Here is a 23416-nt window from a genome sequence, read left to right on the forward strand (position 1 = left end):
TTTTTATAGTACGATTTCTCTTTAGCCTCAAAATAGGCCTCAGTTTCGGCGATTACCTCTTCATCGGTGCTAAATTTCTTTCCAGCGAGCATTCTTTTAAGGTCTGCAAACTGGAAAAAGTCACTGGGGGCCAGATCTGGAGAATATGGTGGATGGGGAAGCAATTCGTAGTCTAATTCATATAATTTTGCCATCGTTTTCATTGATTTGTGACACGGTGCATTGTCTTGATGAAACAGCACTTTTTTCTTCTTCAAATGGGGCCGTTTTTTTCGTGATTTCATCCTTTAAACGCTCCAACAACGCTATGTAATAATCGCTGTTGATGGTCTGGCCCTTTTTGAGGTAATCGATGAATATAATACCATGCGCATCCCAGAATACTGATGCCATAACCTTGCCAGCCGACTGTTGCGTCTTTCCACGCTTTGGATTCGGTTCATCACGTGCAGTCCACTCGGCTGACTGTCGATTGGACTCTGGAGTGTAGTTATGGAGCCATGTTTCATCCATTGTAATATATCGACGGAAAAATTCGTGTTTATTACGGTTGAATATCGCTAAACATTGCTCCGAATCATCAAAACGTTGTTGCTTTTGGTCGATTGTGAGCACGTGCGGCACCCATTTTGCACACAGCTTTCGCATGTTCAAATATTCATGCACAATATGTCCAACACGTTCCTTTGATATTTTTAAAGTCTCAGCTATCTCGATCAACTTCACTTTACGATAATTTAAAATTATTTTGTGGACTTTTTTGATGTTTTCGTCGGTAACAGCCTCTTTGGGGCGTCCACTGCGTGCATCGTCTTCGATGCTCATTTCGCCTCGTTTAAATTTAGCAAACCACTTCTCAACGGTTGATTTTCCTGGTGCAGAGTCCGAATAATGTTTATCAAGCTAAGTCTTGGCTTCAACAGTATTTTTTTCGCCAAAAAGCAATGCTTTATTAACACACGAAATTCTTTTTATCCATTTTTTCACAATAACAAAAGCTGCTTCACTCACAATGCTATATCTTACGAACTAATTATCCGGCAGCTGTGAAATTTATACACGTATCTTTTGAAGGTTAGTACTAAGTAAAAATCACATGGATTTAATTCTAGTAACGCCATCTATGAGTCAGCCTACGAACTTTTCAGCCCAACTGTTACTTGTCCCTTACCTTAATTATACCTGGTCGCAACAGGTTCTCCTGAAATTGGTCATTTAAGTTTGCACAGCAATTTTCATCAATAAATATTTATATTTGTCAACAAGTTTGGACATAATCGAATTATTACTCTTTACGATTATTCCATAGGCTAACGTCTTTATTGATATCTCAATTCAAGAGCACATATTAATTAATGTATAAAGTTTAGAGAATTATTACAGATATTTAGGGATAAAATTGTTGCAATAGGGCCATCGACTTCTAAAAAGAGAATTTACCGTGCCGAGGTTTTGCGAAGGATGAGAGCGACTGGTCTAGTATATTGAGTAACAGAATTATCAATCTTTGATATTACGTAATAAATCCCCGCCTATTCGAGATGAATCAACAATATTTGGTTGCCCGTTATATTCTAAGAATATATATATATATATATATATATATATATATATATATATATATACACACACACACACACACACACACACACACACACACACACACACACACACACACACACACACACACAGGTGTGAGCCGACTTGTCAAAATTATTGGGGGGGCTCGCATCACTGAAATAAATGAATGAACGACTCACTCCGTACCTTTTTTAAAAATAAAAATTACGTCTTCGTATAGCGGTTTTTAAGCAGCTATTATATTCCTCATGCAAATGAAATGTAACATGAAAAACGTGTGTCTGCTCATTTGCTTTTTAAATAACAATTAACATTTTTATTTAAAAGTAGGCTATGTATTTACATTAAAAGGCCAACATAACAATTTTATGCCGTCCTCGGTAGCCGAGCGTGTTGGGTGGTCGGCTTAACTCGCTTTGATCCGGAGGTCTCGGGTTCGAATCTCGGCAAGGGTATGGGTGTGTTTTAATGTCCACAACAGACTTATAAAGAAAGGACATGTGACGGGTGAAAATAACCTTAGTGTTGACGTACCCATAAAAATAGTGAATATTTACAATATTTAACAGTTTTATTTAATTATTCACATAATGCTAACACAAATCGCAGGCAAATAGTTTTACTTCTTTCTTCTTGCTACAATATTTTACTTTTTAATTTAATTTTGCAATAATAAATAAACACATAGCACGCCGTGATTTAGCAATAATGACTTTGATCATAGCCGTTCCCGCTTTCGCAATACAGACTTTTCATAAGTTTTCCTTGCGTACTTTACTGTAAGCCAGTGTTAAATAAACTCAAAGACTTTAGAATTATTTTCCCCTTATTCTTTGGACTAGAGGAAGAGATTTCGAGGATAACTAATATCGTACGTATCAATATTGCCTGAAAGTCGTGTTTACGACCTCAAATTGTTCAGAATTCACTAAACAACATACTGGTATAATTGTCATATCACCTCGTTATTTTGAAACTCTTTTTAGTAAAAATGTTAACAATACTCATAATTATATACTTAGTATATAGTAATAAGTCATGTGTTTTGCTGTCTCCGTTCATATCCCCCCCCCAAAGTTGATGGTTTAGCGGTCTCAGCCCCCCAAATTTGATGGTCTAGTCTAGAACATTTCAAGTGTGTATTTAAAGTTAAGTTCATGTTGCACAATTCAGAGTAAACTTTACAAGAGAAGCAAAATAATACATTAGATCCTCTTAAGCAAAATTATTTGAGGGGCTCTGCCCCCACATCATTAACGTTGGGGGGGGGGATCGAGCCCCCCAAGCCCCATGGAGACAGCGCGTGACATGACGCAGATGCCGGCCGGCACTTTTATCCAGTAACGTCTCGCTTATTTACGCACATATCTTTAGCATGTAGACAATTATATTTATATTGCATAACTAGTACTGATCTGTATTATAAGAGTTGTTCACGCGCTATCTCGGCCCGGAGCCAGAGAAGAGTCTGATGGGGCTACAGCCCTCTCAAAAATGTTGAGAAAATATACATTTTCAAATAAATAAAAAGAGTGAAATATTCAGGAAAATCCAGAGTGGAAAATGCAAACATCCCATTAAATGACCCCCCCCCCTACCAACATTTTTGAGAGTGGAAAGTCCTAAATATACGAAATATGTCATTGTGAATTCCGATTCCCCCCCACTCCCCCCAGAAAGCAGCTATGTACTATTCACATTTACAATTCCAGCCTCTCCCGGAGAAGACGCCAGTGGTTACAAACAGTATTTGTTTTTGTGGGTTTTTTTGTGTTTAATTATGCGTGATTAATTTAGTGAATTATTATTTCATATATGTGAGTTTGTCTGTGATTTGGCCAGAATCCCATCCTAATTAGGGTTATTAATTTTAAATTGTAAAGAGTTTTGTATTCTTGGATTTCTTCCATGGTTCTTAAGAGTTCAAAAGAGCCAACAGAATTTGAACTTTCAGCCCTTCCCTACTCGACGAGGGAGTTGGTATACATATGGCTTCTCTAACAGAGGATAGACATAGTGAGAGACAGAGTGTATGTGAAACTATAATCGGAGGGAGAGTGAGTGATCTTACGGACTTCAGCGGCCTCCCATGAGTTATAAAGCAAGCATCGCCGCGGTTCCGTCGTGGGGCTCACCTTAGAGAAACTATGTACATAATGTAAAATATAACCAAAATGGGAGAATCCGAGCCTTGTTTTGTTTTGTAAATAAATGTATAAAGCCCATTTCTGCGAGTTTTCAGCACTCACCTTGTAACATAAATTCTTGCCTGTCAATCTATTCTTTGGTTCCGAGAGCTGTGGTGAGGAATAGGATGGGAACGTAGTACTAACAAGCCAATTTAGTTCTCTTATTTGGGTTTTTCCTGCCAGAAGCGGCCCGGTAAGGATGGTGTGTTGCGGAACAAGACATACATATGTTTATTTGTTGCAGAGTGGCAAGCATGGAGCAGTCAATTATGTATACCTTGGCGCGTCCTCCAATATGTTGAGAGTTTCAGGAAAATACTTCGTTGATTGCAAGGTAGGATCCTATATTCTGTTCTCACTTAACTAACTTAAGCGCCGGTGGGGATTTATTTTAAATATCCAAAGTGTCCAGTACCTAAGTAATTTCATGGGTAGTTATTTAAGATATTCTGGGTCACTTTACTCTCTTGTAGTATTTACGACGGTGAAGACAGGTAGTGAATTAGGAAATAAGTAACGGGACACATTCAAATAAATTACAATAGGTTACTCAAGATTCGAAAGCAATACAAACAACAACAATAATAATAATGACGAACAAGTAGAATAAATTTATTATACATGATGGGGTAAAAAACATATATAAAATACTTTAAAAAATAAATAGAAATGCTCAAGTGTTAATGATTCAAATTGTTTCGATTTGCAGCTTATGACAAATGGAATCTATGCATGTATAATAAATATTGTCATGCATTTATGATGCATCGCAATTAAATCCTTATGTTATAATAAATTTAATATTATACTACAGAAGCATACAAGAATTTTACTAATTTAATTTTAGTGCTGAAAAAATCATTTCACTTTTAATAAACAAAACTAAGATTTTTAATTAAAAAAAATTGTATAGGTCTGGACACCTTGGACCACCCACTAAATACGCCCTTTTCTACAACATTTCTGTGTCCCATGTAAACTCCCTATAATCTACAACAGATATACGGAGCATTCCCTAACATTCGCTACGAGACTCGGCGGCAAGCGGCCTGGCATCAGCGCTTGTCTTTCCCGGTGAACGGGTCCGCGACAGTCGCTAGAGTCGGCTATTAAAATTAGTTTTCATATTGTGTACTAACCTTGACTACAGAAGGTGTTGAAAATGATGTCCCTCTGCTGCAACACATTCCTGACATCTCCGAAGTAAATTGGCATTTACACGTGCAAGTTCGTCTACTGTAATTCTCGTGCAATGCTCTCTTTTAACTCACGGATGGTGAATTAAGGAAATAAATAGTGGGACACATTCAAAAAAATTACGATAGGTAATTTGTCTTTGTATACTTTATTTTTTAGATTTCCCATTTTTCTTTCGAGGTTTAATATGTGGAACGTGAACACCAGGAAATTTCGTTGCAAAACGTCGTCGCACTTTTCCACAAATCCTCTTTCCGAAGTAACACTCGACAAGATAAATCCTTTGTTGTAAATTTGAATATTTTGCCAGGCCCAAAATTATGTGTTGAGTAATGTACAGCATTTTGGCTTTGTTTCGGGTTGGTGCGTTCGTAGACTTTAAACAATTGTATGTTTCCTTACAGAAAAAAAAAACAATTCCATTTATTTTCATGTCGTATTGTTAAAATTAAGAAATATGGAGATTCAGATTTAGAAAAAAAATACTGGATCATTTATCACATTACTTCTATTACATTACATTAATCAATAAGGCCTATCGGGTTAAAAATAGCCTTGTGGTATTTCAATGCAGGCGAGCGTTTATTGAACAAAATTCTTAGTTCAGTTCGCTTCATTACAGTTTCGTTGATTGATTTTCCATATTGGTTCGGCTGCGACATTAAGCAAAAATAGAGCTTAGGTTTAAAATGGCGATCGAGCATCATGTTAATTCGTCCGAATAAAACTAAATAGAAGTTTAGTGAAGCGTATAAGTGAAAATCTGGATTAATTTTCGTGTTTGTAACTACAAAGATTAATGAATGTGTAAGAGAGTTGAGCTTTAAGTACTTATTAAGAATATGTATTGCACACCTATATCATTCTCTGATTACTTTCTTTGTCAGGAATCATCTGTAAATCCTCTGGCACTAGATTTGAACGAAAGGAAAAGGTTATGGGAGGAGACAGAGAAAATAGTGAAACTGAGCAAAGAAGAAAGAATTGAAAGAATATATCATGATAAAAAGAAGACACCGTGACAATGCTAAAATATGGTATTCATGGATATGCAGTCTTTGTTTCGTATTAAGAGGTATGCATAATTGTATGTTATTCATGTATATATTTATGTGCAATAAAATGTTTTTAATGAAATTGTTAAGTTGGAACATTATTGATGTAAAATATTTTTACACATCTTAGTAGAAATGAAAAATGCGGATTTCAACATGCTTCTTCAAAGTGTATATTTTAGTAATATTGCCTACTGACATCTGCTTGTATTTTTACTTGTTACAAGTATTTTTTCACGTAAGTAATAAATAAAGAATTAAGTTCAAATGACAATCCAAATACAAAGTAATTGCTAATTTATATTTAAGGAACTGTTGCATACCATCGCTAATAACGCAAAATATCAGATCGAGTGATAAATAAATCATTACTGGCTTCGGGACCTCCATGCAGAATTTGATTTTGTTATTTAGCGTCGCTTTTCTGCCACACTTAGCTAACCGCGATGGTGAGTGATGATATGATGAAATTGATGAAGGGACACTCACAAAGAACAACCATGCCCAGGTCGAAATTTGAACTGGGGCAGTGCTAACCACTTCAATACGGAGGTCTGCCACTGTAGAAATGAATAAGGGGCTACGTATAAATCAATTTTCATACATTTTCTCTGGTCTCGAGCACGTAAGGTACTGGACTTGATTTGGTACGTTGAAGAAAAAATCAGAACGTTTGGAATGTAGGGAGGGGGGGTATCCTCCAGTTAGAGGATTAAAGTAAAGCATCCCGGTTACTTATTATAGAGCGGAATGGATAACCGCGTAATATTCATGCAAAGATAAGGGGAAAGTTTTTGTTCGTTTGAAATGCATCCACAGAGCGATTTCAACACTTTTCTAAAATGGCTATAATAGAATTCCTCAACAATCATTGTTCACATGAAATGCATATATCCTAGGCAACATTAAAGCCAAAATTCTTCAAAATTACCGTCTGATGTGATCATTATGTAATCTATTTAGGGTAATCGGGACCTTGTAAGTATATCACAAAAATAACTTTCTTTGCAGTATGGAGTCTCGCATTGGTGCGAACCAAGTTATCCGATTCCTGAGACAGATTGTAATCCAAGATTAGCGCCGCTTCGGTGGCCGATCACGTTGAGTGGTCGATGTGGCCACCGAAGGCGATTTCCAGCCTGGGTGTGAGTGTCGCTTCATCAATTTAATCGCCATTCATTCTCATCTTCGCGATTTGCCAAAATGGAAGGAAAGCGACGTAAAATAAGAGAAATACAGATACCAAATTCAAGTTACCCGGCTTAAGAACTAATTATACGTATATTTCATGCATAAAATATACAGTGGCGCTGTTAGGCTATGATATCTCCGTTTACTTCATCTTCTTCCCAAAAATAAGAATAAAAGAAGAGAACACTTTGAATACGTGAAAGATGATTAAATTTAAAACATTATCAAAACGGAAATATGTATACAAGTTACTCTCTATAATGCAAATGATTATTTATTGTTTTATGTCACGAACCTTCCATTTATTAATGAGGCTTCTCCAATATTTCTCAGAGGCTTTGATTTTTTAGCTTAACGATTGCTTTAATTGCTTCAATTTTATCACCTCTATTATGGGAATAATCAACGCTTCTTTTTCTGGAAAGAAAGGGTCTTGGTACTCTTCATATGCCTGTTTGTTGGTGACATAAAGAAAATTATGCAAATGAATAAGATCTTCCAAAAAATACTATGGTAGTATGTTCATACATGATCATACTTTCGTACATATTTATTAATATTTGGTTCATTTACACAAACTATTGTTGTTGTTTTTGTTATTCTCGAGTATGGAAGAAATGTGCCTCTACAGTGTAACGTTACGTATTGTACCATTCGAGTTCCAATACTTTAAGTTAAGTAGTAGAACCACAGGCTGAACTTCGCCAACGAATAAAGAATTTCGAAATCCCGTAGGACTTTCTTCAAGAATCACCTCTCCACCCAGAAACGCAGAGGTTTTTCTTGATTTTCAATATGAAATCCGGTAAAAATATTGATTGATTGAGTGTTAAAATTGTAGACACGTTAGCAGGTTGGCTATTTACATCTTTCTCATAACCTTATGAGCACAAGGCCTTAACGAAAAAGCAAGCGGTAGGGAAGAGAGGCAGAGTTCTTAAAAAAAATCCTTAAAACTCATTCACTCAATAAAAATAATACAGATTGACTCCTTATGAAAGACTACAAACAGAAACTAAATCTTATGGTTAAAATGTTCACAGCTATGATAAAAAAAACATACATAAGGAAAAATACAGGAAAACACCACCCTACAAAGAATTATCATGGCTTTAACTTCAGACGCCAGAGCCTACTTAGCCCACAGTAATGCAATTTCCTTCCGAAAAGTTCACAATCATAGGGGTGCTAGAGGAGATGTTGAGAGCTTGTGTTTATATCACCAGCACTTACGTTTAAAACTGAATGGGTGGTCGACTCAAATCTTTTCACGGAACGTTCTGGCTTCGTGTCTCGACTTGGACATTCCTTTTGGTTGTCCTTTTATCATCTCATTGTCTAAAGAGGAGGAAAGATGATGTAAAATTTGACACGCCCATAAAAATTAAAATTTGGTGCTAAAGCAAGCGTTGTATTGAAGAGTGTCGACTATATTAGTGTTTGCATTTACAGATTGAGGTGAGCTGATTCCACCAAGTGCTACCCGGACTTGACACAGCGTTCGCTGATCCGAGACGCGTCAAGATGTCAACTCCGAGAGAAGCGACTCGCAGGCGGCGAAGAAGGCGATCACCCAGGCCACAGTACGCTCAGATCCGGCGGGAATTCCTCTCCAGGAGGGAGCACGACTCCCTGCTCGCCCAGCCCAACTGGCGACGGCTCAGGAAATACAAGGTGGGTGGCTTTACACCAGAAATAGAAATAATGCTATATTATTGGACATCTACAAGTGCAATTTTTGTATGCATGATTGTCTACAAGGGTAGAAACACTTCAAAACCAGAATTTAAATAAATTATTTGAAGAACTTAAGGGTCGGTGTATGTACGCCACTGATCTGTTCTCCAACGCAAGCTGCTGACGACCGATTTCCTTCTCGGTTGTACGCAGAGAGGGTGAGGAATCCGAAGAGAGAGTGGGCACGCGTCCGTCGGTCGTGCTCGGCTCCAACAATTGCAAACAACGTTGGCCAGAGAAAACGGCTTGTTACCTTCCTGCTTTCTATCCCGCGCTTGGCAGAGGTAGTGCTGCTGCTTGAATTTTATGAAAAATATCTGAATTACCGAAAAATTTGAAGTTGTCGGACTCCCGTTTTTGTTTTACTTGCATGCTCGCATTGTTGTTTTATTTCTATTTTAGCTATCTAATTAATCTAGATAGGAGTGTATAATGGATGTATGCATAAATAAGAATTGTTGTGGTGAACCAGGTTAAATATTCATGATACGCCACTGATCAGAATAGAGAAATTAATGGTAAATTTCTAGGCCATTTTGATGTATCACATGGCCACCTTTCAATTTAAAAGAGAAAGGTTGAATGCAATCCAACATGGTGGATTTCAAGATGGTCGTCAGTGGGAATAATAGAATAAGAAGCTTTCAGTTTTCTTACAAGAGTGTTTTGTATTATCAAAAATCAATAATACAATAGCATACTAGCCCCATTCATTTATGATACAAAGCTTTTCGTGAGCCAGATTTTGAATTGCTGAATTGGCGTGGGAATGATACATCCGTCTACTGTCGATTGCTTTTGTTTCTTGGTAAGAATTGCCTTTTTTTGTCACTGGAAAGTGTATTTTTCAGCTTATGGAGGTTAGAATTATTCCTAACGCTATATTTCTCGCATAATAGTCGAAACCGAAATCACTTCCATGGACCTGTAGTCTGTACAAATAGAAATGAATTAGTCAAGAGGTTTCTTTTACAACACACAGTAACACAGTAGGTAATCAATATTTATGACGAACTATTTGAAGTGCGTATACGTACTAACACATCGTATACAGAACCCACGCGCAAAGTGTTGTCAACACCCTTGTTACATACACCACTAAGTTTAATTTATTAAAGAAGGGGAGAGAGAGAGATGAAGGGTGGATAGAAATATCGTGCAACCAATGATAATACTCTACATAACGATTTTAAATAGATCTTAGGGCAGGTTAAGGCCTAATTTGCACAAGACAGACCTAATACTGACTCTACAACAGTGACTTTTTTTTTAAATAGCATATTTTGCACAACCCTATTTCATTACTTCCTGTTTCTCTATTGCAGATCTCGACCACGCCCTTGACACTGGAGATTTTAACATTCGCAACAACTGACCGCCTGATTAGTCTGGCTAAACCAAGACCAAACCACGCGGCGAAGTACGTAGTGTAAGTATCTTCTTGCTTAGAAAGTGTTTTACTCAGGAAACATGAAACAACGAGGAAACCAGGATCAGCTGTGAACAAACTACAATATTCTTTGAAACTTCCCTTCCTATGACAGGACCTTATAATTCCAAAACATATCAATCCGGGATATTGGTTAATGAAAAATATATCTTCTGTACATCAACTGTATTTCCTAACGCTTTCATAAAGATGGTTTGAAGTCCGCCATTTTGAAACGCATCCACAAGTGCTGATAACCAATGGTTACGATAGGTCACAAATCAATAATTGTTCCCCAACACCATGTTTCTTTTAGAAAATCTGAACAAGTGTTCAAAATTATCAATTAATTTATTCAAAATTACCACATTTAGTAACATCTTCCATTTTCTCTTGCTTGTGGTTGCGAAGAGTAATCAGTAAGGACATTTTGTCCTTTCCGTTACTGAGGGCATTTCGAACCACATTATATTCATCTACAACACGAGATCAAACACACCCTCAGTAATGTCATAGGCTATACCCAATAACAACACAAAATATAACTTACAGCTTCAAAATAGAGTTACAGCGAACTCAATAGAGATCTTGATTTTAAGAACTACATTCGTTACAATAAAGCATTTAGAACTTCTATAATTATGAATTAAAACAACTATTGGCGTGAGGGTTAAACGGGTTAAAACTAGAGAAAATCAAGACCAATGCAATGCACAAAACATGATCCGGGATTCAGGTGTCTCCGAAATACGTACACAAGACACACATTTGTGAAAAATCAATTACTTGGTTTTACAAAAGGAACAAACAATTGACAATTTCAGATTGGAAAATGTAATGCAAAGTTTTGTATGAAATCCACTTTATGTTAAGATGGGTCAATCGGAATTGAACCTACAGTTTAACCTGTTAGAACGATTAGGCACGTCCATAATGAGCAGTGACTACGTAAATTTACTTGGGACCTCGCGGATACTGTAGTGAAATCATAATCAAGGGAACAAGGTTGCAATTCCCTGTGGAAGCATATTTCACAGCTGATCAAATCCACTTTAACACCAAAATTTTCCTATTCCTGTAGCTTCTAAGACGACCTGGATGGAATCAGGTGGCTTGATTGATGATGATGCAGAATATATATTGTAACTGACAGTTTCAAATTAGTTATTGCATTTCAACAAACTGAGCTTTTTGTTAACAAAGCATTGCAAAAGCAAGAGTATATTTGTGAGTTTGGTTCAGAAAATGTTCATACATGTACATCTACCGGTGGCGGCGCTATTGTCGCTCAAACAAAAATGACGTCGGTACAGGAAAAGCACGATAAGCCCACGAGAAACGATCAGGGAGCTAGGAATTCCAAGGTCCACTGTTCACGAAGTTGTGCACAAAAGGTTACGTTTCTAGGCATACAAGGTGCAGTTGTTGCATGAAATTAAGCCAGATGACAAGCCGCAAAAACATTTGTTGGTCATTGACATTCTGCAGAAGATTGATGTCAAAGACATGGTGTATTCTGGTTAAAAGATAGATGATCTACAAGAACTGCAGGGCCGTATTCGGAATGCTCTTGCTTCTGTAAACCCGTATATGCTACAGAACGCGTGGAGGGAGATTGAATACAAGCTGGGCATTCTCCGTGCAACAAATGGAGCCCATGTGGAGCTATACTAAGCTGTAAGTGCTTCCAATAAAACTTGGTGAATTTGCCTTCAAAATATATGTTTTTGTTTCTAGATACTCCGTACCATATTAAAATAACACACTTTTAAAAACTGTGAGTCCCACTTCGGACACCCTGTATATTACACATGTTTCTTATTTTCCAGCAAGGAGCGACCAAAAGATCCGAAAACTGGAGTCTCCATCGCAGCTTTGAAGGCGAACAACAGCCCGAGGAACAACCAACTGGCCTTCCCTCCTCGAAGGCAAGTCACAACCTAAGATCTTGTAAATAACCACTAAATAGTGTTGATGATCCTAATCGAACTCTTACTGTGCGGAAACGGAACGATCTTGTTAAAAATTGAGATGGAAAGAATTATAATCTGAACTGAACGGTCTTGGTAAAAATTTAGATGGAATGAATTGTGCTGTACCATACATCACATTTGCTGTAAAATAAAAATATAGTTACTAGAGTGTGGTAATTAAACATGACTGTCTACATTTATATAATCTAAGGGTATAGAATATAATATGATGCAAATTAACAAAAATAATGCCGCAATTATATTTCTGATACCAGTGTTGGAATGATTGCAAGACAAGTACACAGTACGTATCCAAGACAAGTACACAGTACGTAATCTCATGTGAACTTTCAGGAGCGATAGAAATCTGTATTAATAAAACATAACTGGTTTACAAGGTTTCATAACAGTTGCGTGCTTAAACAACCGGCACTGTACGCAATACAATATATTTTGCGTAAATACGTCTGATACCAGAGTCAGGTTTCAATAACATTGCAGAGTTTTTCTCTAGAGAAATAACTATATATAGAAAGCATTGTTAAAAATACTAAAATTGTATTGTTTGCTATTCGAGTATGATTGAGAAACAGTAGTCGATTTCACTGGAAGTACCTATAACACCATGTTTTAACCCCACAATTCAGTCTCGGTGATTTCTTCAGAAACTTTTGAAGTTAGGAAAGATTGAAAAGAGTCAAACTCTTCCAAATCTGTGACACGTATATCCGTATAAGAAAAACAGTCTGCATGTACACGATGCACAGGTTCTCTTAGATACTCTCTTAAAAGCGAGTATAAAGACATCAGTAATTAGTAATCATGTGTGTGCAGGGGCGGATTAAGACGAAATTGGGCCTGATGCTGAATACCGTCGAATTTTTGTATACAACTAACTTTCAAGGTAAAAATTTTACTACCTGTGTCTAGGCGTCCGAAATTGGGGCTCCAAATTTCATTCTAAGATTTATTTTCAGGTTAATATATCAAAAGAAAACTGTTCAGCTTTCGGAAAATTCTTGTCTGTTTCATCTGGGCCTATTTCAGGAATGGACCTAATGCTGCAGCATGAATAGCACCCACCTTAATCCGGCCCTGTGTGTGTGTGTTTGTGTGTGTGTGTGCGTGCGCGTAAGTGCGTGTTGTATTACAATTTACCACCTCTGAACTTGATACGGAAAAATAGTATGTAATTCAATTCACGAAATAAAACAAATCTCGTAATATATTATTATTGAAACGAGGGATTGTCAGAAGTTATAAATAATGGTATAGGCCCCTACAATAGTAACATATACTTTCCCATATACGAAATTTTGATATGATTTATTTATGTGTTTACATGATATAAGTTTTTGTAGGTTCAATTAAATGTGATTATTCGGAAAATGTTCGTTGGATTTAATGGGGATTCTTTGTGCGGTGCACTTAAAAAAAACAAAAAAACTCTGCTTCCTTTTTTTATGCTCGGGACTGGGCCATCAATTTAACATGCGGTCTGAACCAGTGTGCATTGTTTCTCCACCGGGGACTGAACCAGGGACACTGATTATAAGGCAGTAGTGCCACCATTACACAGCCGGACCCGATGTGATAGACCCCACATAAAAAATCACGCTTCCTGCCTATAGTCTACTGTCTGCATTAGACAATATTTAGCTAATGTTATAGAATACCAAAATATGTCAATTTATTTTTAACTCCAGTGTAAAAATAATGACCGAATGTATGCGATAAGGAGCACGTAATCTGTATGTTAAGATTTTAAAGGGTACTTAAAAAAAAACAAAAAAACAACTCGATTCTATTTTGGTGCTCACTACAATAAGATTTTCAACAAAGTAATTGTTTTTTTTCAGTCAGTGATATATTTCTTTCCAGATGCTTGGAAGCCATGTTGCGCGGCGTAAAGGGTAAGAAGAACAGGTTGCTGAAGAATGTGGATGCTTTGTTAAAAACTGTTAGAAGTACGCCAGGAATCCCCAGTATCCACAACTGCCTACAACGAAGGGCAAGTCCGACAGGAAAGTTCCCCAGGTTTGTATAGCTGGGTTCCTTTTGCTACATGTTGTCATATCTTATGTACGTCAGTGGCGACTCGTGGTCTTGCTCTATGGGTGTGCACTTTAGTCTCGCGTCCAGAAGTGTTATACCACCCCTGTCAAATACTCGCACCTGTTTTTGCGTACATAATTATGCTTAATATATTGGAAACCCAAGTTTGGATCACCTTTCACTGAAAAAGAGGCTATGACAGAGTTATATTTCAATTTTTTTAACCCGTTTTTTAAAAATTTCATATATTTCTGAAATCATCCAGCCAATCACGACAAGAGCGATGTTATTGTGCAATATGTAATTCAACATTCGATAATCTTACAAAAATACTCAAAACATAGAAATACCAATCTACAATATCAATACTATTGTCGATTTGCAAAATATTTCATACCTGATATTAATGAACAAGGGGAATAATAACATTGGCGTACACCAAAGAAGCTGATCCAACTACCACATGGAGGAAATCAGTTGTAATCTATCTAGTCGTTGTTTATTTCTAATGACAGACTGATCGAACCAAGCAATTCAAGCGAAATCAAGAGAATAATAAATGTTAAAGAAAATTACAGTACTCACTCAGTCCACACTGCCCTGCTTCGTACTTCAGAATTTTTCCTTCCCTTCCGTCGTATCCATATATTGCTGCAGTTGCTACAGGCTTTGTAGCTAACTTCCCTCCAAAAATTCAACAATGTTAAATATTAAGTCTCTGCTTTCGCTATGTACAGTTTCCCTATTCATCATGAAATCAAAAAGTTTGCACTGAAACAGGTACGAGCTTTTGGCAGCGCTAAACAATTTTGCAACTCAGTAACAGAAACACACAATGCAAAACAGCTGACTGATTGATGTACGCTCCCTCCGCGCGGGTTGACAAGTCGGCTACCGCGCCACAGAGACCGTTTATTTTGGTCAAGATGCACTAAGCAAAAGCAATACCAGGCATGTTTAAAACACCCGTCTCGCTTTCAGTTGCCTCCCTCCCCTTCACCCTTTTCTTCCCCTTCATGCTCGAGACAGAATCGGAGGGACAATATACCATCAAAATTTCCCTTTTCTAAAAAAAAATAATAAAACTCAAATTGCAAAGATGTATGGGTTGCATCGACTCTGTCACACGATCTCTAATGGAATGGGTTTGCAACACTACATTGCTAGCTCACCGAACGCTGTGTTCGCCACGTTCCTAAATGATGCAACCTCCCCTCACACGGTGCTCAAGCCGAAAGACCCAATGAGCGTTCTCTGCGTGACTGCTGCAACAGCGTCATAGGGAGCGAAACTAATATTACGTTAAAGCCAAGCCCCCGTTGCGTATTTTAATTGGCTGCCTGGCTTTGACTTTCCCCAGCACCGAGAAAAGACAGGGAGCAACTAGCGCGGGAACCGGGACAGGTTGTAACAAACGCGGTATACGTCTACGCGGTCACTGATCGCAGGCTCCTTCACCACCCACCTCTCTTGGTGAAGCGGCGTGGGAACACTTGATGTTTCGAAGGAGACAGAGTTCAATGAATAAGTATAATAATAATGTTTTGCATTACAGATTTATTTGGGTGTGCACATGCGAATGTGCGAATAGGCAGAAACCGCTACTGATGTACGTATATTCAAAATGGCCTCTATCTAACGTCACAGAGCTAGCTCCTTCCTCGCCTCGCTTTGATGTGTCTGCGCATGTGCTGGAATCTGAGCGCATATTTACCACGCAGACTACTCCTACTGACAGCTTTTAGTGCTTCTGCGCACAGGGTACAGCGCACATCAGAGTGGAATTTCTGGTCTTGACATTATAGAATGCTCCGCCCACAGCTTTCTTCGGACATAAATTCGGGGAATATAAAATCCTTCCCAAAACTTTGCTAGATTCAAGGTCCATTTTAAAAGCTATGGAGCTCCAAATGCTACAGCCACGACAATCAAACCACGTAGAAGTATTCTTCGCTGAATTATTAAGATGTTAAACTCCATGCAAAATATATTTGTGTGATTACATTTTAGCAGTTTGAAACGTGTTGTTTATCTCCTTAACGTAGATCTTCTACTTCTTGGCCGCAAGAGCAGTAACATTTCCAAACCATCCTTCCCTTGTTCACTATCCTCTTTTTCTTCTCTTATCGTCTTTTCGCCTTTCTATTTCCTTCTCTTCTCTTTTCGTTCGCATTTATTCTCTTCTCCTTCCTTTTACGTGCCTCCGTATTACCTGTCAGGGTAGTGATACTGACCCTGTATTTATGTTGTTCTTACTTTGTTCTACTCTATTTGTTCCTGTCTCCCCTCGAGGTTCTTATTTTTCTGTACCTTTGACAATTTATATAATTATCCACTTGTGTGATTTACACCTACAAATGTAAGTGATGCCGTCAATCCACCCCCAATTATTACTATTATTCCCTCGAGCCTTTGAATTTGACCCACCATTCGTGTTGTTCTCATTTTCCTTAAAATAATCATGCTATCTTTAATAAAACATTACTAAGTGTGTACACACAGAAAACAAATGCATGAAATATATTTGATGCACTAACTAAAATGTGTTTTCTGGTCTTTGTCAAGAATCAGGTTTACAGTTTGAAGCATTTTTGTATATCATTTATATATGTAACGCCAGAGTGCACAATATAATGCAAGTTAGTATTTCCTTCTGTGCATCAATTCATGTATTTTTGATGCACCTTCCTGCATCTTACTCGATGATGCACTTAAACATTTGGTCTGAACTACAGACTTTATGCATTTTTTTAAAAAAAAAATTCAGCTGACGCATTTTACATTTCTGTGTGTATGCTCGGATTTTCATGAACATAGCTATTTAAAACGAAATATTGTAGTCTTTCGTCAGTTTAAGACTACTAAGTTTCTTTTTTCAGAAAGAAGAAAGGAAAACCGCCAGTGAAGCAAGCAGGGAAACAGCCATCAAAGCTTGTTCTGAAAGGAAAGGAGAAACCAGATAAAAAGACAGTAGATGCATATTGGCAACATCTAGCTACACCTCGGAAAGTGATAGATCCGGCTAGCCTTCTACCAGAACGTGTGAGTATTTATTAATTTATAAAAGAATCTTACAATGTTTCGATGTTTCGAATTTTTTGCGGTGATAAGCTGTATATATTTCAAAGCGAGACCGAGACGAGAACGAGACAAGCAGTTGTAAGTAGAGTCTAGACTCTACCAAGTCTCGCCTCGTTTTCGTCTCGATGCCACCCACCCCTAGTCGTCTTGTTGCTTTTCCAGTTGTTACAATATTCTCCTCTTTACGCAGGTGAAAGTCCCCTTGTCGAAACTTAGGAAGAGAATAGAGGATCTGTCAACTCCAGTAGAGAAAGACTTGCTGGCGAATTTTCAGAGGCCGTGGAAGGTAAGATGTAGCACACTCGCCTCACGTAGTAGTTTGGAGAGTCATGGTGGGCGATAGCCTTATTTTATTTCAAAGTCCAAGACCAAGACTATCATGGCGGTTTAATTTGGGTTGAAGTTTCAGCATCTTTGATGCCCTGCCTTCGAGTTATGAATTTTGGCCTTTTTTCCCCCTTGTGCTTGCTGCGTAGAAATTCTTAGCGAGTCCCTCCTGTCATATAACTGTCATGCTACAAGGGATTTTTGTCCTATGATACAAGGTCGTTCAAGGTTGACCGGGACTTTTATTTCTAGACAAGAAGTATACATACATAGAAGTACCAAACTATGTCAGGTTTTCAAAGTATTCCCCCTGAACACCCAGACACGGTTGGCATCGTTGTGGAAGTTCCTTGATGCCTTTGGCGTAGAAAGAAGTAGGTTGGTGTCGTAACCACCGCAGGACAGCGTTCTTGAGTTCCTCATCTGTCTGGAAGTGCATCAAACCCAAGTGCTCCCAATCAAGTGGAAATCACTGGGGGCTAAATCTGGACTCCAAGGACTGTGTGGTAAAACCTCTCAGTGCAAGTTGGTCAGTGTTGTTGAGTCAAATGGGCCGTGTGTGGCCTGGCATTGTCATGGAGAGGAATGACATGTGTTTCGACAACATTACAGGTCTTTTCTTCCAAACGGCCCAACGTACAGCACCGTGAAGCAGTGTTGAGTAATACTGGGAATTAATTGTGGTACCCTTCTCCAAAAAAATCCACATGGTAACACCTTTCATGTTCCAGAAGAGAGTTCCCAAAATCTTACCGGTTCAAAAATCCGTGCGGTTCATATGCTACCAACTCCCGCCCTTCACTGAACTGTTGACACCATTCGTATACTCTTGCCCGTGACAGTGTTTGTTCATCATACTGTGCTTGCAGTCTACGCCAAATTTGAGCAGGTTTCACCTTCTCCTTCACAAGAAATTTTATTATACACCACTGTTCCACAGCAACAGATACACTACTTGCCGCCATGTTCGCTGCAACTGCTGCGCATGCGCGAAATACGTCATGCCGGGCGCTAGTTACTCGCGAAGGAATACATTACGTCACCCGCACGTTTCATCATGATCCGGCTATTCATCGATTTTTTACGTACGAAATTCCCGGTCAACCTTGAACGACCCTTGTATATGGCCAGGTTATTAAGCAACCCGCATGTAAGAGAATGTCTAATATACGCATCATGACAGCTTTACACAGGTGTCGACCAGATGTACTTATTCTACAGTTACTTAATTACTTATCCGGCACTACAGTTCTGGATGAACCTTGGCCTCCACAATTACAGCTCTCCATTCTTCTCTATCCTTTGCAGCTTTTCTCCAATTTCTGACCCCTAGGGTTTTCAGATCACTCTCCACTTCATCTTTATTTCCTTTTATTTGGAATTACCGCTTTTTGCAGTTTTCCCCATATCCATGTACTGTACATACACTTATATTTCTTTTTTACTTTGTATACATTATTATTATTAAAAATTATATGTATAATTTATATATATAATATATATATATTATACATATAATATATATTAATTATATATAAATTACTAAATTGTTATGCCACATTTCCTAAAAAACTATAACAATGTATACCAACTGTAAGGTTAGGTTCACAAATCAAAGATTCCAAACACTTTGGAAGAGGAGTTGCACAGTTTATAAGTTCTTGTAGAATGTATCTTTCTTGTATGTATCTATTACACTCAAATATAATATGGTGTAAATCCTTATTGCCACATATACAGTCTGGGTTTTGTACAATCCGAATCTTTTGTAAATGATTTTTAGTAGTCGTATGTCCTGACCTAATAGAATTTAGCAATACTATCACATTCCTTGCACCTTTAACTTATGTAAACCAGGGCCTGATTCTGTTGAAATTAGCTGTCCTCTGATAAAAACTGCCCGCATTTTGAAATTCACTATTGGACCATTCCTTCCAGGTTCCCTTCAATTTTTTCTTCACCCTCGGTAAAAGGCATGTATACCATGTTTTCAGCTCCAGGACAGGTTGATTTTCCCTAGCTTGTTTTGCATACATATCTGCCATTTCATTTCCCAAATTTTGATAATGTGCTTTAACCCAGGTTAAATGAATTATCTTACCTACATTACACAGGTGTCGGTCGACCCGATGTACTTAATCTAGATGGATATATATTTAATTAGCTGATAATATATAGTATGTTTAACATGATTTATTGATTGATTGCCAGTCACGCATCGACACATTACGTCTGTATACTTTCTAGAAAAATTAAATTCTGCAAATAATGCATAGATGTCGACATAGTAATTGTTTGCTTCGTTTCCATGGTGATAAGCACTGGGCGAAGATTTTAGCCTGCGTTTTTCGGACTGGCTTCTAGAAAATTACATCACGATGTCCGATAGGGTAATGTATAAAGCTAGGAACCAAAAATGTATTTAGATTATAGTGTACCTTCCGACTATTTAGGCAATATTATATTTACTGGAAAATACAATAAAAGTTGAGATTGTGTCAGAAGTCTTAGCACCTCTCCATTCCCGGTTCAAATTTTGCATATGGCCTTCTTTATGCAAAATTTACAATTAAATCCGTATTGAAACTTGATCTACACTTATATTTCGATCAGGGGGGACAGGGTGCCATTCGCTTTCCTGAAAAATGAATATCAGCCTAAAGTTATGTGAACAATACACACATAATTTCATTTCAGTCACTAATTTATCTTAATTATTATAAGGGAATTTTAATTACTAGTCTTACTAGTACAGATCGTCGTAGAGGCACGATAATTTTAAACTGAAGCAGTGTTTGTAAAGGAGGAGCACTCTTTCGAACAAAAATATGCCTTGACTGCACCTTTTCCCCTGGAAAGAAATCCTGCGAACATCCATGTACCAACGAACTCAAAAACCCTAATTTTAGCAGGTACAATAATACCAAATATAATTTTTCACTGGCAGAATATCATAAATGGGGAAAACAACTTCTTCTTGTGGATGAACACAGACATTTCGCACTTATATAAATCCGATCTTACTGCGCTAGACATAAATAGAACCCTCATAGATACACTTACATGCTTCGAAGTCTTGGCATTTACCGTGTCCTTTCTTCTTCACAGCTGACCCAGAGCATGACGGATTTCAAGGCCTCCGACAGACTGAAAACCATATCCAAGCACAAGGAGCGTCCCATGCCACCACCGCTGGATCCAACCAAGGTGTCAGAAGCTGCCATTAAATACAAACGTACGTACTTATTAAATGTTAAAGTAAGTTTAACTGCAATAATATAATATTATATGAGGTTTGTGATACAGTAACGTCACCAGAAAAAATTGAGTAGGGGCAGGAACATGCTTGGCCTCAGATCTAGGACGTTCTTGGGTCCCTTCTTGTAATATTTTTGGCTTCTTGTTCTTGATAATATTCAAAGCAAGGGGAATACAACATTAATATATTTAACTATCGTTGTGAAACTTACGATAAAGCACAACATATAATAACTATTGACCAGAAATTAGTAACCAAGCTTTCACTTAAATTAATAACATAGGCACCTGTACACTCACGGACGGTTCTGGGCTGTAGCACTGCTAATTAATTTTTCAATGGGATTGTTACAATCCAGAAGTGCCCGTGTTTGTATAATTGTAAACTCAAAGTAGTAACAACATTAAATTTATGATCATTAATATATTTTCTAAAATAAAAGTAGGATACTTGAAAGGAGGTTGAAAAACTGACAAGTTTAAGGAATAATTACCCCCCCATAATACTAGTATGTTCTTGTATTATAAATAGTACCCGATCTTAACTTTGGGCTCACGGTGAAAAAGGATGTACAGATTGGTGATTCTTCACTGGTATACAGTTTTAATTCCGCATGCTGCCCCACGAAGTAAGCCAGTACGGCACTGAGCCAAGGGTCAAAGGAATGTGACACTATTTGCGAAGTGTTCAGTCACATTTATTTTTCTCTAACATATTGCACTTAAAAGGTATATTTGGAATATCTGTTTTATTATTAGCAAATTTATCTTGTCTCTCCGCGGGGCAGCTGTCTCAAGAGAATTCTTCCTTCCATTGGTTTGCAATTGGGGGGAGGAGCGAAATATTTTTAGGTCTGCCTGTTTGGGTGGTTACAGTTCCATTTTATTATTTTTCTTCCACTCTCTTCTCTCCATCGGTTTTTCTCTTCCTTTTTTTCTTTCTCTTTTTCTCCGCCCTTTTGTCCTCCTTCCTTTCTCTTTACCTTTTTCCATCCTCTGTTTATATCTTTTTATCTTTCTTCCTCCTTCATTTTCTGTTATTCCTATCTTTCTTTATATCTTTACTAATGTCATTCTTTCTTTCTCTATTCCTCCGTCTTTTCTCTACCTTTCTTCCTTTCTCGTCTTTCATCCTCTATTTATTTCATTCTTTCTCTCCCTCTTCTTCTTTCTCACTTTCTCCGTTTTGTTCTTTTTCTTTCTTCCTGGGCCTCCCCGATGGCGCAGTGGTAGCGTCGCTGCCTTGTAATCAAGGGGTCCCGGGTTCGATACCCGGTGGAGGCACAAGTGGTTCGGATTCCACTTTAAACTGTAGGTCCAGTCCCGATTAGCCTTACTGTGCATAAAGTGGACTTAAAACACCAAATCAATCAATCAATCTTTCTTTCTGCCTCTTTTTTTCCTTTTCCTTTTCCTGTCCCTTTCTTTCCTCCTCTGTTTATATATCTCTTTTGTTTTCTTTCTCTCTTTCTGTGTCTTTTCTCTTTTCTTTTATTCTTTCTCACTCCTACTGTTTTAATTCTTATTAGCTACAACCACCAAATATTTATTCCGTACTTGATCCCCGCCCCCCCTCAAAGATTACTCCACTGCGTGTAGTACCCATTCTTATACCCCCACCGCCCCAAACGCAACTACAATGTATTTATCTTGTTTCATTTCAGCAACGAAGCGGATAGAGGAGCTTGCCACTCCGAAGGCGAAGCAGATGGCTAAGGAAACCGGCAAGGAGAATGCCTTCTCTGTGAAACCCGAAGCGCTGAAGGCCAGGTGTTCCAAACGGACGAAGGAGCTCGCCCAGCCAGTGAAGAAGGATGAAGACAAGGATGTTTTCGTGAATCCATTCGAGGTGAAGAAGAGCGCAATCAAATTGAAGAACTTGAGCCCAAGGATAAACGATCTCGCAGTGCCAAGAGGCCCGATACCCGAAATTAAACGTGCCGAGAAGTAAGTCCCCGTCACCACCGCGATACCGTTCTTCCGCTTTCACAAGCCCATCTTCAAAAATCAGTCCAACATCCCTGTGCAAAGCTGTTACGTACAAAATAAACCAGGCGGTATATGTTTGTGTTTTATTGAATATTTCCTTAAGATGATAAGCCTATAACGCAAGTAGTTATTTAATTGAAGCAATTCATGTTTACATTTTATATGTATATTTAATTTTCTAAGTCAAAATCGAGGTTGTGTCCTGAAGTGCAATATTGCAACGTAGCCAACGTTCGCTAAGTATTGAACCAAGTGATGTCATACTTACGGAAACGATATTATACGGTCAAAAACTGCGCGTAATACAATCGTAATATTCTTACAAATCAGACTTGAACACACCAGCGATAAGAT

The 23416-nt window shown here is 38.0% G+C and overlaps 2 protein-coding genes across 5 annotated transcripts in view; one reads left to right on the top strand and one right to left on the bottom strand.

Moving 5' to 3' along the window:
- The window catches only part of LOC145991127 (retinol dehydrogenase 11-like), an 80282-nt gene extending 59257 nt beyond the window's left edge, over positions 1-21025 (bottom strand). Inside the window, exon 1 of the mRNA XM_083126898.1 lies at positions 20879-21025. Within this exon, the coding sequence (XP_082983024.1) occupies positions 20879-20898 (20 nt within the window). The 5' untranslated portion in view covers positions 20899-21025. The remainder of the gene's footprint in view (positions 1-20878) is intronic.
- Theg (Testicular haploid expressed gene) overlaps positions 1-23135 on the top strand; it is a 45621-nt gene extending 22486 nt beyond the window's left edge. For 2 of the 4 annotated variants that reach the window (XR_014442010.1, XR_014442009.1), the window contains exons 7-9: positions 4015-4104; positions 5855-6042; positions 8666-8767. Coding sequence is in view for 2 of the 4 variants with exons in the window: in XM_083126896.1 (XP_082983022.1) it covers positions 8738-8887; positions 10276-10379; positions 12209-12307; positions 14234-14389; positions 17287-17449; positions 17679-17774; positions 20924-21050; positions 22738-23024 (1182 nt within the window). In the remaining 2 variants the exon portion in view is untranslated. Of the gene's footprint in view, positions 1-4014; positions 4105-5854; positions 6043-6922; positions 7001-8665; positions 8888-10275; positions 10380-12208; positions 12308-14233; positions 14390-17286; positions 17450-17678; positions 17775-20923; positions 21051-22737 lie in introns of those variants that run through there. The other 2 variants (XM_083126896.1, XM_083126895.1) reach the window with 2 other exon arrangements.
- Positions 23136-23416: the final 281 nt, after the last annotated feature.

The sequence above is a fragment of the Lepisma saccharinum genome, chromosome 8, assembly GCF_977018435.1.
Source record: "Lepisma saccharinum chromosome 8, izLepSacc3.1, whole genome shotgun sequence".
Lineage (NCBI taxonomy): Eukaryota > Metazoa > Arthropoda > Insecta > Zygentoma > Lepismatidae > Lepisma > Lepisma saccharinum.